The sequence below is a fragment of the Hakea prostrata genome, chromosome 3, assembly GCF_041222555.1.
Source record: "Hakea prostrata isolate BN-2017 chromosome 3, UWA_Hpros_2, whole genome shotgun sequence".
Classification (NCBI taxonomy): domain Eukaryota; kingdom Viridiplantae; phylum Streptophyta; class Magnoliopsida; order Proteales; family Proteaceae; genus Hakea; species Hakea prostrata.
Window position 1 is genome coordinate 38,447,450 of NC_142602.1, and position 16,210 is coordinate 38,463,659.

General features: G+C 39.4%; 1 protein-coding gene across 1 annotated transcript in view; it reads left to right on the forward strand.

Moving 5' to 3' along the window:
- Positions 1 to 11,918, forward strand: part of LOC149022199 (protein FAR-RED ELONGATED HYPOCOTYL 3-like) — a 29,916-nt gene extending 17,998 nt beyond the window's left edge. Inside the window, exon 3 of the mRNA XM_089150370.1 lies at positions 10,762 to 11,918. Within this exon, the coding sequence (XP_089006496.1) occupies positions 10,762 to 10,968 (207 nt within the window). The 3' untranslated portion in view covers positions 10,969 to 11,918. The remainder of the gene's footprint in view (positions 1 to 10,761) is intronic.
- Positions 11,919 to 16,210: the final 4,292 nt, after the last annotated feature.

A 16,210-nucleotide genomic window follows, 5' to 3' on the forward strand; every position in this document is an offset into this window, starting at 1 on the left:
ATGATTATTATTGTAGTTAATTCTATTTGTGAGAAGCAAAGTTCAAAAACTCATCTGAACGGCCATCTTGACTAGGTTGAATTTCTTGAGATCTTAGTGAGTTTGTGCATTTTCTCCGCTTTCAAAAGGTGTTTTTGCAGCGGGAAATGTCCAAAGTTGGCGCTGAAACTTTAGAAAAGCTTGTTTAGGCTTAGTAGACTTATTTAAATATTCAAATTGGAGAGAAAAAAATCAATATAAAGGTACCTAATTTGGTGAGTTGATTTTGCATACTAGGTTGTAAACATTGAAATGTGAAATTCTCTATTCTACACCTTGTTTGAGTGTTAGTGACGTAATTATGCAATAGATATAAAAGGATTAGAGACATAATTACTTAAGAAATAGTTTTAAGACTCAAAGTTTCTGATACAAACCACAAGATGCATATAAGTGTCCACAATGCTTATCATGTAGACATGCAACCCAAGTATAATGGATGATTTGTAAGTCGCAAATATTACTTCCTTAATCCAACACAATACTATGAGCATGTAACTGCTTAATAGGAGGCTGAAATTCTCAAAGTATTCAAGATCTCTCTTAAATTTTATTGAGATTCTTGAAATACTTGAAATCTTGGTCAATATTTGGTGTCTTGTATTTCATCTTGTCTCGATATAGTTGAGATTCTTGAGTTTTTCTCAACAAGTTCTTGAACGATGGTGACAAGTTCTTACTCTAACTTCTCTTACAAGTTGCTCAACCTGTCTTCAAGAATATGAATATTTTTCTGACAGATCGTTCACACTTGTGGATGGAATACTGTGCTTAAATTTAATCTAGAACAAAGAAATGAGGATGGAAGAGGAAAATCAAAGTTAGGCTTTTGATGGGTGTTTCCATTTTTTCCTTGAATGGTTGAACCATTAGAAAAATACTATTGTAGGATCAAATAACAATACCCACCAGGGGAGTGTGAATTTGGCAACAATGCTTTCTTGCAAAATGTAGCAAATAGTTAAAATAGTAATGCAAGAGCATGGGATAGAAAAGATATGAGGCAATTATACCCAAAAAAGGAAAAAGAAAAGATATGAGGCAATTAATTTTAGAGTGATTTAGGCACACCAATTCCACATTCACTGCCAAGCCACATAGGCTGTGGGCCTTTTCAAAGAGTAGGAATCAAGGCTTACACCTCTCAATCATGGTCTTTTGGATTGAGTACTAGGATCATGCAAATTGAGGGTTAACTTCCCAACCCACATAACCAAGGATTTCTGTTACTTGGACCACACATGCCAATAATTTCTCTTATTTAGATAACACAACTCAAGGATTTCTTTAGTCATAGAACACTTTTACAAGAATCTCAATAGCTGTAAAAGATATCCATAAGCTATTTACTAAAATGATTTTGTATAGCCCTGTAGTTGCACCGGCTCAAGCTCAATGATACTCATAAGCAAGGATCGCAGTTTCGGTTTCAAGGCTGGTCTCATCTTGGCCGAAAACCAAAATTTCTAGGTTTCGACTGAAATTTCTGTCAAAACCTGGTACTTTTCGAGCAAGGTCTGGACCCTAGATTTTAGGGCTTTTATGGTCTCCATTCCATCTAATTTCTTGCCTCCTACCTATTTAGAGCATAATGAACACAATGGAGCTAGTGGTTTGCCCAAAAAAAACCATCAAAAAGTTATCATTCAAGTATACCAACAAATGACTGGTTCCGAGGAGTACAAAGTGCACTGCATACATACATAGAATAATTAGCATACATGAATTGTTCGATAGAATGATTACATATAAAACAAGTCAACAAAATACAATGACCAACTAACACCTACAATGTCGCAGACTTCAGTTCCATATTGAGTGCTTGCCTGGAATCGGTGGATCTATCCCCTATCTGTAGTCGTACTTCAATTATTGAATGAAAGTTGTCCATGACATTTTGCCCATGAAGTTATCCATGAACTGAGACACTGCGTTTCTATAGGTGGAATCATCCACGTAATGTAGATATCTCATTGAGTGAACTTTTTCCCCTAAGTTTGGACAAGTTTTGACAAATTTCCAACATTTTCCCATAAGTTTTGACAAATGAGTTATTGATTTAGCGTGAAATAGAGGTTAAAATCACAAAATCCAGCCAAAAAATTGTTTGGTGATCAAACTCAAAGTGAAACCTGCAAATCTCACAAGTTTAGACATGTTTCGACCGTTTTGGTGGAAACCCGGTACTTTTTCAACTCCGCCTAGGTTTTGTCTCATTTTCTTCTAAAACCAACTTCAACCAAAATTTTGGTGGGTTTGACCAAAATTTGTACCATGCTCATAAGCTATCAATCCCTTCTACAAGATGATGTTTTCTTGTATGTTTTTGGTATACAATTCAAATGACTCAAAGCCTTTATGCAAGCAACAACTAGCTGTTAGAGTCGATCATGGGATTTCTCAAGGATAGAAAATATTCAGATTGTTTTGGTCTTCTATAAAACCACTTTTTTGTCCCAAAATATCTAGTTATTGGAGCTCATTAAGACCAATCCATGGTTCAAGATCTCGATCTCGAGGCCCATTCGCCAACTAAAAAAAGAGAGTTGGCTTGAGATCTCAGTGAGATCTTGCTGAGTTAATGGAATTATTTGCCATAACTTGAGGGGTATTAGGGGTCGTTTGGGGCTGAAACTTGTACTACCTATTTCAGCGCTTCTAAACACACCGTTGACCTTGGATTTATGAGGGAAAAAATAGCATAAATTGAGTTCAATTTTGGACTCCAAGAGCGAAACTACTTCACTGAAGTGAAATCTTGAAATGGCATATTATTCACATCATGTAACTATATATTAGTGCTTAAAGTTCAAACTTCAAAAAAGTTTAATACATTATTGTTGGATTCTACTAGGAGTTCAATTAGAGTTTATATTCATGTAAAATTCTATTTCTTGTAATAGTGTACTTCCCACTTAATTATAAATAGAGGGTTTGAGATCATTGATTGATAAGCCATTCTACCACAATCAACTTTCTCAACATGGCATCAGAGTCTAAATTCGATTAGGATCTTCTTCTATTTTTTTCTTCATACCCATCGCAGATTTTCTCTTTCTTTTGCAACCGTAAAACCCATCCCAGATTTTTTTTCCCCCCAAAACCTATCGCAGATTTTCTCGCTCTTCTGCAACCATAATTTTGCAACCATCGCAGTAATCTCAATTCTCTGAAATTTTCTGCACCTATCGCTCTTCAGTTTTGGACAGAAATCTGCAAGAACAACAAAAACAGATGGAAAGAAGAAGAGGAGAGAGAGAGGAAGAGAACCACTTGCCGCTGCTCCGCTGCTTTCTGCTGCTTCAAGAGAAGCCAAACAGAATACCGCCATCTATTTTTCATCTCAAACAATGAGTTTCATCTGATTCTTTCGTCTAAATCTCTTATTTCAACCCTTGAATTAAGCCTATTTCACCTAAATCTCTTCAAACCATATTTAGGTTTTGTTTTCCTGCCTTACTACGTGTCTATTAGCCCAAAAAAGCAGAAAGAAACAGAATACGATGTTTCAGGGACTTCTTTGGTAAATTCAGATTTTTTCAGGTTCTTATTTGTAAATTCAAATAGTTTCAGGGACCTATGTGCAAATGTGCATGTTATAGGGACCTATTTGTAAATTTGCATAGTTTCATGGACCTATTTGTAATTTCAGTTTTTAGGGACTTATTTGTAATTTTTGCTTTTCTAGGGACTTATTTGTAATTTCCAAAACAAAAAAAAATAATAACAAATAAAAAGAAGAGAGAAAGAAAAGATAAGAAAAAAAAGTCAAGAAGGAAAAAAAAAAGAAAAAAAAAAAGGTATTCTTTATAAGCATTTTTTGAATTCTATCATTTGTTTGGATGGTTTGGCTATTGCATTTTGCGACATTTCAGTTACTTTGAAGGGGTGAAGACTGAAGAACTGTAGACAATTCTTTCAACATGGCAACCACTGATGGTACTACTTCTCCCACTGGCTTCGAACATTACCTTACTCTTCATCCTCTTTCGGTAAGATTTGATGGAACAAATTATTTGATATGGCCTCGCTCTGCTTACCTGACTATTGCTGGAAGAGGCCTTGTTGGACACATTACAGGCACCACTATCAAACCTATTATTTATAGGTGTTTTACAGGATAAATGGATCTCGAATGACTCTTTTATTATGTCATTTCTTTTAAATTCCATGATTCCAAATATTGCCCATGGATATTTATTACTTGATATTGTAGCCCAAATCTGGAAGGCTACTACTGAAACATATGGACAGTTGGGGAATGATGCACAGGTTTATGAGTTACTAAAGAAGCTTCATGAGACTACCCAAAAGGAACTGACTGTGGCTTAATATTATGCCGCGTTGCGATCTCTTTGGCAGAAGTAGGATCATTATGGGGATTATCGCCCCACTAACCCAGATGATGTGACTACTTGTAGGAAGCACATTGATAAGATTCGGGTATATGACTTCTTGGCAGGTTTGAATGTGGAGTATGATCAGATCAGATCAGAGTGCATGTATTAAGTCATTTTCCCTTTCCTACACTAGAACAGTCTTATGCTCTTGTTAAGTGTGAGGAAAGTCGTCGATTAGCCATGCTTCATACTCCTATTATGGAGAATTAAGCCTTACAATTTGTTCGCATTAAATATGATTGCTAAGGAGATTGTCAAGTGTAAGCATTGTCACAAACCATATCATACCAAGGCCAATTGTTAGAAACTGCATGGGAAGCCTGTTGATTTTGAGCAAAAAAGAGCACAAAGAAAGGGAAAACCGAAGGCTAATTTTTCTGAGACAATTGCCTCCACACCCTCTGCAGACGTTGGTTTTTCATAGGAGGAGTTAGCTACTCTGCGACGTATTCTGCAGTCTTTTACTGCCGGTATAGCCTCTACCACTCCTTCCTCTACTACCCATACCAACTCATAGCTTGCTACTTCAGGTAAAACTTTTATAGGCTTTCAAGTTTCTTTAGTTTTCACTCCTTGGATCATTGATACGGGAGCTACAGATTATATGACAGTTTATCCTTTTTTTTCTTACAATATTCTCCAACTTCTGAAAGGATAAAGTTCGAATTGCTGATGACTCCTATTCTTCCATTGCTGGAAAAAGGGACCATTCAGCATTCGCCATCACTTTCTTTGTCTAAATTTTACATGTTCCCTCTTTCTCTACTAACTTGCTCTCTATTAGTAGTCTTACACATGATTTGAATTGTGAAGTGACTTTTTCCCCACCTTACTGTGTCTCATAGTTGTCAAGGCGTCGCCTAGGCGTCGCTTAATTGTCGCCTCGGCGTCTGGGCTCCTTCGGAGTGCCTCAAATTGGCGTCGCCTTATTTTTAGGCAATAAGGCGTCCGCCTTTTTTCCTTCTTTTTTAAATCACAAGAAAGATGCATAATCAAAGACATATATTGAAATACTAATTAGATTCCGATTGTAAAGTATCTATTGTTTGAACCTATATGCATATGTATAATGACGCTACATGTGATCAAATGTTAAAATAAAAATAAAAACAAACAAAATTGAAAGAGATTAAGTTCTTGACTCAAGTCTCACACTCTCACTCTCACTCTAATACCTAATCTCTTTCTCTCTTCCTCTCTTCTTCTCTTCCATTCCCGCAGCGACACTCCGGCAAGCAGTGGTCAGTGACAAGCAACTTCTTCTCTTCCTTTTTTCTTGCGACTTTTTATTTAGGACCTATTATGTGTGGTTTGTAGTATGTTGGATGACTTGAGGTAGTCTGATATTAGTTTTTTTTATTATATAAGATATGATAGATTTAGAGTGAATGAGATGTACACTAAAAATTTCACTTAAAACGCCTCAACCACCTCAAAAGCGCCTCGGAGGGCGCCTCATCGACTCATCGCCTCAATTAGCCTAAACCGCCTTGCATCGCCTCGTCGCCGTGACAACTATGCTGTGTCTTCCAGGATCTGGTCACGGGGAAGGAGACTGGACATGGTAAACTAGATAATGGACTTTATTTGCTCGAGCCGATTGGAGGATCTGCTTCTGCGCTGACTACATCTTCTAATCCGGTCCATTCGGCAATATCAGACCTTCATCAGTGGCACCGTAGGCAAGGTCACCTCCCTCTAGGAACTTTTAAGAAAATATTTCGTGATTTGGTTTCTTCTTGTAATGAGGATAATTTTTTTTTGTGAAGCTTGCATTTTTGCGAAGTAGACTCGTTCTACTTATTTACCTTCTCTTTATAATAGAAAATCTATTCCTTTTATGCTCTTTGGGGTCCTTGCCGACGTGTGCCTATTACTGGCCATAGGTACTTTGTTACTTTTATTGATTGTCACTCTTGTTCTACATGGATTTATCTTTTAAAACAAAAAAATGAGGTTTTCCGATGTTTTCGTGATTTTCATAATATGATTAAAACTCAGTTCAATGCCACTGTGAAGATCCTTCACAGTGACAATGGCACAGAGTATATTGATGGTGAATTTCAAAGATATCTCTATGACTCTGGCATAATACACTAGACCAGTTGTATTGATACGGCTGCCCAAAATGGGGTTGTCGAAAGGAAGAATCGGCATCTTTTAAAGATAGCCCGTTCCATTATGATTGCTATGAATGTACCTAACCAATATTGGAGTGATGCTATGCTCACTGCTTCTTCTTACCTTATGAATAGGATGCCTAGTAGGATACTTGGTTTTAAATGTCCTAATGAGATTTTTTTAGGGAACCTCTTCTTTTATTATTCCCCAAAAGGTTTTTGGATGTGTGTGTTATGCCAGAATCACAACCCACCAGAGTAAGCTGGCTCCCTGCGGCCTATGCTGCATATTTTTGGGGTATTCTATTACCTAGAAAGGGTACAAATGTTATCATCCTCCTTCCAGGAAAACCATTGTATCCATAAATGTAATTTTTAATGAGTCTTGCCCTTACTATACACCTCTCTAGGGGGAGAGTCCTAGAGGAGAGAGGTGTTCTTTCCAACTCTAGATTTTCCTATTGCACACCAACACAACTTAAGAATTCATGAAGAGTTTCCTGACCAGGGGGAGACTTCGGTCAGTATACCCGAGGACTCTAATCCTCCCCCTTCATTTTCTGAACCATGTGAAGAACCTAGCTAGGAGGAGACCACTCCTGTGAGGCACACTGTTAAGGTCTTTCAAAACCAGATTGACCAGAATAAGGAGATGTAGACTTATCAGAGAAAGAATTACAACCGGGCTAAAGCAAGTGGAGAAAGGTGACACGTTACCACCTCAATCTCCTCCTCTAGAATCAGATTCTACTGTTCCCCTTGAGGTATCTTCTTCTGATCTTCCTATTGTTGTGAGAAAATGAGTCAGATCTTGTACTCAACATCCCATAGCTAAATATGTTTCTTATAACTTTTTGTCTGACTCCTACCGTGCTTTTATATCCTCTCTGTCATCTGTATCTGTTCCTAAAAGCTGGCGGGAAGCCTATGCTGATAAGAGATGGAAGGCAACTATGGTAGAGTAAATACAGGCAATGAAGAAAAATGACACTTGGGAGTTGGTTACACTTCCTCCAAGAGAAAAATCAGTGGGTTGCAAATGGGTACTTGTGGTTAAATAAAATATGGATGGATCAGTCAACAAGTTGAAAGCTAGGCTAGTTGCAAAGGGGTTTACCCAGACCTATGGGATTGTTATCAGGAGACTTTTGCCTTTGTTGCGAAAATAAACATTGTCAGAGTTCTGTTGTTTGTAGCTATGAACAAAGACTAGAACTTGCCCAACTAGACGTAAAGAATGCCTTCTTGCATGGGGAGTTAGCGGAAAAAGTCTATATGGAAATCCCACATGGTTTCTCCGATGACAATATTGCAGGGAAAGTTTGTCGGTTGAAGAGATCAATTTATGGGTTAAAACAGTCTCCTAGATGCTGGTTTGGATGCATCCTGAAGGCAATGACTTCTATTGGGTACAAGCAACGCAATGCTGATCATACACTATTTGTCAAGAAGTTAGGTACTAACATCACACTTCTCATTGTTTATGTAAACGATATTGTTATCACTGGGAATGATGGTGAAGAAATTCAAAAGTTGTAGGACTTTCTTGGCAGATAGTTTGAAATTAAAGATCTAGGGAAGTTACAATATTTCTTTGGGATTGAGGTGGCTCGATCAAAGAAAGGTATATTCCTATCCTAAAGAAAGTATGTCCTAGATTTATTATCATAAATGGGAATGTTGGGGTGTAAAGTAGTTGATACCCCTAATGAAGCTAGAGCTAAACTTAAAGAAAAAGATGGAGAACCAGTGAACAAAGGAAGATACCAAAGGCTGGTAGGGAAACTTATTTACTTGTCCCACACTAGGCCAGACATCGCTTATGTTGTAGGGATAGTGAGCCAATTTATACTAGAATACTACAGTGTTTGAAGGGAACTCCTGGAAAATGAATACTTTTGTCACCCACTGATAATCTAAAAGTAGAAGCATACACTGATGCAAACTGGGCTGGATCTCCAGATAGGAAGTCAATTTCAGGTTACTGTACCTTTGTTGGAGGTAATCTAGTTACTTGGAGAAGTAAGAAACAGAATGTGGTAGCTTTATCTAATAGTGAAGCTGAATATAGAGCTATGGTTCGTGGAGTTTGTGAGCTACTATGGTTGAAAGGCTTGCTGCAAGATATTGGAGTCCAAGTTCCAAACCCTATAATGTTATATTGTGACAACAAGGCTGCTATTAATATTGCTAATAATCCGATGCAACATGATCGAACTAAGCACATTGAACAAGGGCTTATCTGCATGCCTTTTGTAAGATCTGGAGACCAAGTAGCAGATGTTTTCACTAAGGGTTTGAAAGAAAGAGATTTCCCTCCTATTGTAGGCAAGTTGGGCATGACTAATATCTATGCCTCAACTTGAGGAGGAGTGTTGGATTCTACTACGAGTTCAATTAGAGTTTGTATTCATGTAAAATTATATTCCTTGTAATAGTGTACTTTCCACTTAATTATGAATAAAGGGCTTGAGATCATTGATCGATAAGCCATTCTACCGCAATCGACTTTCTCAACAATTACACATGCTCATAATTCTAATTACGAAGTTCAAATGAAAACCCAACCATCAAAGTTACTACCCGAGAGTCGATATTTGGAATGCCCTTAACACAAAGTTGCTGATTAAAATAAAAGAATAAGAATTTTTTTTTTTTTTGGATTTTCTCTGTTCCATAAACAAAAAGGGGAAGTAAAGGGTGTTTCTCTTAAATGAGCATATTGTTGGTTCAATAAGCAAAGCAGTAATTTCATGTTCAAATAAAAACCATCTCCAAAACAAATTTGGCCAACCTCTGCCCCCCTGCTACGTAGCAAGTGCTACCGCCATCAGGCATCAGCACAGCTGCCATCTCTGCCATCGCCACCAAATCCATTACTGCCCGTCACAGCCACAACTAGCTCCACCACCACCGCTTTAATTTGGATTTTCTCTGTTCCTGAAACTACTGCACATTTCTGTTTCTTTTTTGGCCTACAAATAAGAACTAACATATGTTACCAAATGCCTTCTTTTGTCCAGAAATAGATAATGCTATTTCTGGAATAGAAACATAACCCAAAAACATTAGTTTTTCCTTGCTGGGTGTAACAACTTGAGTTCATACATTTTGTATAAAAATATGATGCAAATTAGAAGATAACCCTACTAATTAATCACAGTTTAGTCAGAATCTATGTCTGGACCTGGTTTGTCTCAGTCTAGTTTACCAGATTGTTCATGCCAGTCCAGTCGCGAAAGTGCAATTGCATTACACGCCATCCTCCCATAACTGATAGTTGAAAGTTGAATATATTAATAAAATATGGGAAGCCTTAACAAGTAATCATGAATTGTTTACTTTTGGATCTCCATCTATGACTCTAGATAGAGCCTATTGGAAGGCAATGATCTATATAGCAGACCCATTTGGATGAGACTCATTCAACTTACTGGACTTTGCCTTTTTCCTTATACATTCTTTTGCCATCTGTCATCTCTTGAGTTTAGACCCAGATTTTGTTTGTTATTTTCTAATGTTTGTGGAGCTGTCACCCACATGGTTAACCCTATTAAGTTGGTATAAAGCTGATTTCGTTGTTTTTTGATAAAAGTATTATGCAGGTTCTATATTTTAATGTTAATAATGTATTGTGATGACCCTCCATGTTGGCACCTTTGATGAATTTATGTTTGCAACTTTCCAAAAAATCAGTGTTCTGGCCTATCACGTGGGCTTCTTTTCTTTTTCCTCTAAATATTTCGTTGGTAGGTTTGTGCATGGCATTTGTAAGTATTTGATGAATTCAGGATTGTCTACTCCAATGTTGAGTTTTTCTTTTTATATTTTTCCTACTAGCTGGGTTTCTCCCCCCCCCCCCCCCCCCCGGAAATTTTCTAGGTGGCTAGTTCTAAGTTGAACTGTTATATCTATCTGCTTTAAAAGTATATTAAAAAAAAATTGTTCATGGAATAGTTGGTCTTTATGATTTTCTTATTTTCTGTCTTTCATTTGCCCCCTTGTTCATTGCTGCCATTCTTGGTCATTCATTGTGTCTTACTTTTTCCTCATAATGAACTTTTAGTCCTCTCCTTGGTCTCTATTTATGCAAATATTTTTAACTTCTAAACTATATTTTGCAACATTTAGTTCTAAATTAACTGCATAAAACCATTCATTAATGACATTGATAAATTTTGCATGTTTTCTCTTGTTTGTAGGATGAGAAGGACAAGAAAATTAGGGAACTGACCACCGAGCTTCACCGTGCAAATCAAAAATTGGCAGAATGTCGAGAACAACTACAGATGGTCATGAAAGATATTGAGACACACACTAATCACATAACAAGAAGTGTTCATGAGATAGTTGAGAATATAAAAGAAATAGAATCTGAGGATCAGGACTATGCATATGCATACAGTTAGAGTCCTAGAATTTATGGCATGAAAGTTTCCCTTTCTGTAGTGGATTGAGCTTGTCATATTTTTTCTCAACATTCCTACATCTGATGGAAACTTCCCTAACATGCTATGCATCCTTGTTTTAATTCATTTCATTTTCTTCTGCAGAGCACAGAGTCTATATTACATCTGGCAAATTCTCCCACCTATCTAGAAGTCTAGACTAACACTAGATTAAGAATCAGGTTCAGGGCTACTAGCAAGCAATCTCCATTCTTAGGAAGGTCATTCAATAGTTTAAGGCAAGTTAAACTCATTCAAATTTTTGTTGAGACTTTCTTTGGGTTAGGATATCTGCTTCATTTCCCCCTATTCCTTTTTGTGTGTGTGTGTGTGTGTGATTTCTAATAAAATTTTGCACTTCTTTCGAGCCTTTCATCTTGTTAATTGTCCTAAATTATGTTACTTGATTTACATGAGTTGTATAGCTCCTCATTTGACACAGACATGATACATATAGCCTACTAGGGTTGAACTCTTCTGATACGCAGTTGGTATAGGGAATGGAGAGTAGCTTGACCCTCTTTCAGTATTTCATGCTGGTTTTTGCTTTTGCCTATTTCCCCCCTAAGTATATATTTTGTGGGGAGAAAAGAGAAAGAGGTTTGGGGTGTGGTGTCTCTTTGTGCTTTACTTGACCTCTTTTTCTACATTAGCTAAGTAAGATGGATTTTTTCTTTTTCTATCTGTTATTCGGTGATGAAATATTATGAATTCTTTGGAAAACATTCCAATAAATAAAATTCGTGGCAATCTAGCTACACAATCAATTTGTACTAATGGCCCCCAAAATCTTCTTAATTTTCCAACTAAAAGCTCCATGAATGAATTTCCAACCACATCATTTCCAGTTCATCATGTAGATCTCTGGTGGTGTAACATCATAATGACTCATTATACCAGGTTTTCCCTGCTTTTTTTTTCCTTCATCTCTTTATATTCTTTTATTTATTTATTTATATTTATTTTATTTTGGGCTTTTCTTTTTAGGGTGGGGTGGGGGGGGGGGGGGATAAATGAAATTATCATAAATTTTAAGGTAAGAAAAGATTTCACATCTTCATGATATCCTAGCTGTAGTTTCTTTCCTGCCCAAGGTTGCAAGATAGTAGGGAGGCTCAAATGAGTAAATGACACCAAGTGGGGGTTGAATTGAATGACAATGATCAAACAATGATAGCAATAACACCCTGCAAAAGTAGGAGACACTGACAATGAGGGGCAAACGAGTGTAGAGAAATTCAGATTCCACCAGTCCAATATCCACCAGCCAGGCGACGCAGGCAAAATTTCATATTATCCAAGATCCTTTTCGAACTAACAGGAATTAGTCTTGCATCTTTCAATCACAGTCCTTTGAAATGACATCAACCAGATGACAAAAGGTTTCTATTCTTAAACTGTTAAAACACATTGGCCAAAGATTTCCAGCCCAGATCATTCAAATCTAAAATATATTCCTCCTGTTGGAGAACACACACTAGCACACGTACACAAGAAACAAGTCGCGCAATTCATGCTCTATACGTACACGTACACATACTTGCAACTTTGAAGAAAGAAAGAAACACTCAATAAAGTTTTATTACGAAACTATTATAATAAGCCTACTAGATCCCAAGCCAAAACTATGATGAAGAACCCGAATCCAAAAGATCAAGCACTCATATGCTATGGTCCATCCAGGTGGACAATACTGATTGGAGTCCGGATCCCTGGAAGATGAAGTGGACACTACAGAGGCAATTGTGGTGGAATCTGAGAGGAGGAAAGGTTCCAATACCACAGGCTTGGGAAGATGGAATGCATATTTCTTAAGACTGGTTAGTATTCAAATTAGAGCTTTGATGCGTCCAAAATCTGCTCAGCCCTTAGATCTCCTCGTGATGTCCTGCAAAACGAAAGCGTAAGATGTGGCCCGACCGCTGGGGTCAGGAGTCCACCTCCAAAGGCTAAGTCAGTTGATGAACTTAATCACAAACGGCTCTGCTAGAAGCGCAGAGCTAAGGAATGAAGAACTGGGAAAGGTGATCTAGATAGCAAATCGCTGATAGTTTAGGTCTATCAGTATGTATCTAAACCTGAGTCTCCGATAGTATTCTTTTCCATCCCCTCACCTTGTATGGTAGTGAGGTTTATATAGAGTGTACCTTCGAATCTCCTTCGTTGGATGCACTTGAGCCTTCTTCGGGTAGTCGTTGGATCTTTACAGTTAGATCCGTTGAGCAATAGACTTCTACTAGTTTGGACTAGTAGAGGACTCCTGAGATAACCTTTAGGTTATGTGATGATTATCCCTTCGATGATGATTATCCGCAGCCGTCAATTCGAGTCTGCCATTATTAGGGTGATTACCCTAATCCATAAGTAGGATTAGGGCGCGCTTGCAGCCGATTAAGCTTTCTTCTTCAGCAAGCCATCTTCCGGATCCGGTTCGCTCGGGAGAGAGTTGGATCTCTCCGTCTCGACCGGGGTCGAGGGTCGGACCAGGTATGAACCCGGTCTGATCATAATCTCTCCGTATCACGAGCCCCCCAGACCAAGCGTTCGGTCGATCCCGAGGGCTTGGTTTTTAACTGGGTTCGTCGTCAGGTGATAATCTCTGCATGCTTCATTAAATGTCATATCACATTTAATGCGGTGGTCACTTTTCCTCGAGCGTTGTGAGTGTAAGGCCACATATCTCCTTGCGCTTGATCTGTCGTGGCTCACGTCATCCAAGCGATGGTTTCTGAATGCCTATTTCGGATTCGTGAGTTCAAACTTTCAAAACGTCTTTCAATCTTGATCGCTGATTTTGAATCAATCTCGATCGTTCAGATTCCCGAACACTCGTGCGGGAGTTTTAAAAGCGGTTCGTTGTCTTCGTAGGTTTCATTCTTCCTGTCTGGAATTTGAACCTTTGTTGTCTGCTTCGCGCCTTCTTGCTCTCAAGCTTCCGCCTCACTTGAATCGGTAAGTTTCTTGGTCTTTTTCTTTTTGTAGTTTACTTGAAACAAGTAATGGCGGACGATAGGGCTTCTCCGGTACCAGTGTTGGTAATAGAAGTGAGGCTTTTGCTTCTCCTGCTCCCCGAACAGTCGGATAGTGATAACAAAACCCTAACTGTCCTCTGGCACGAGTTCGTTGAAGTTTCTCAAAAAGGTTTAGAAAGAAAAACCGAAACTTCTCCTGTCCTTCTTGAGTTTGGATCTTCCAAGATTGTCGAGTCTTCTAGGCTGCCTCAAACTTCCGGGTCCGATGGTGGACCTGGCTCTGTTCCCTCCATTTACAATGAGGAAACCCTTCTTTCAGCTGTCCAAGATTTTGATTTTCCTTCCTCATATCAGGTTAGGGCTCCCCACCTTGATGAGAGGGTTGATTCATCCCTTTCGGGTGAATTTTCTCTGTATATAGATGCACTGGAAAGCGGGGTTCGCTTTCCCTTTTTTAATCCTTTGTTCTCCGCAGTTCTGAATCATTGGAACATTTGTCCCGGAATGCTCCTCCCCAATAGCTGGTGTCTTATCGTCGGCTTCTTGGGTTTGTGTTTTGAACTTGGCATTACGCCATCTCTTTCTCTCTTTGTACATTTTCATGTTCTTTCTATCTCCCATCTTCCCGGATGGGTTTTTCTGTCCAAACGCAATAAGGCTGAACTTGATTGGAGGGGCAGCATCCTTGTCAAAGGAACTTGCCCTTCTAACCACAAAAAATGGCGTGAACGATACTTTTTCTGTCGAGCGCCTCCATCAAATCTTAACTTCCCAACCACCTGGAGGAGGTGTACTTCTTCTTCCGAGAATAATCGAGGCCTTCCCTTATCCAGAGAAGACGAGGCGGCCGTCAAGAAGATCAAATCCATTCCATGGTATCAAGAGATACACGGACTTGAAGTGGAGTATAACTCCATCCTTCAATACTGGGGCTTGGCTCATTGTGAGCTTCTAACCACCATCCTTTAATTTGACTGAAGTGATATGTTTTTAATTCTGACTCTTGTCCTTCTTCTTTGCAGTGCCTCCAAGAATGAACCCTGAAAGCCTGCGGGTGAAGGCCGCTAGGGCCATTGTGATAGCCGAGCAACGATCGCCCAGAGCCTTGACCGTAGATCAAGAGGCTTCTATTCCCTCTCCCGACCCCTCTTATAGGGGTATCAGGAATATCAGGCCCGTGGCTGATGCTTCGGGTAAAGGGAAGAAACCGATGGTGGAGAGGTCTAATGTCTCTTCCTCCACCCGAACCAAGAGGAGGCATGACACAATTGATGCTCCCTCCAATAAAAAATCCAAAGCTTCAACGGATGGTGAGGAGGTCTTCACCCCCCAGTGGACCCTGAAGTTGACCGACAGGGTGACTCGGGATCCCGAGAAAGATGCAGAATGGAGCTTCCTCAGTCTTGCTCCTTCTGATCTCCAGGAATTTGAAGCCCTGGATGACACCTCCCTTGTTAGTCAATCTACAAGGTACCGGTCTTCTTGCTTAGTTATTTTTTCATAATTTCTTATGACTTCTTCTGATATTTTCCGCCTTCCCAGGAATGCTATTTTGAGCTTTTATCAACACATGGAAGCATTGAGCCGGGTTGGTGGCACCAGCTCCTTGCTACAAACCTGTTAAGAGAATTTGGCGAAAGCCAATTCTGAAATAGACCAGCTGATTGCAGCTGCCGTGGAGCTGCAGAAAAAGCATGAGGAAGAAGTGATCTCCCTCAAGGAGGCCCTCGAAGCGTCGAAGATTCGTGCCGCTGCTGCCGAGCGCGAGGCCAAGAAGCAAAAAGCAGTTGCCACATTGGCTTGAATTCAAAAGTAGGGAGCTCGAAGAACATCTGAAGTTGGCGATCCCTAGCAAGCCCGAGCATATAAAGCCAGAGCTTCGGAAGGAGTGTGTTCGGAAATACCTGAACATCGTACCTTTCTCCAAGCTGCTAGGTATCTACAACCTTCAAGCTTATCGCTTGGGGCAGAACTACGTTTGGGAGCGAATCCTCGGATCAATCCCCGCCTTCGACACTTTGCTCCCTTTCGTGAGGTGTGCCACAAAGAGGTCTTCGGGAAAGTTGGTATGGATCTCCCGACCGGGCTCGGGAAGAAGATGATCCTTTTCCAGCTAACCCTCAATATGAGGCATACCTGGCTGACGAGCCGGAACTTCCAGAGGAGAAATCACAAGCCGAGTCTCAAGTTGCTGCTGTAGAGGACTCAGCCAATGCCATTCTTGAGGAAGG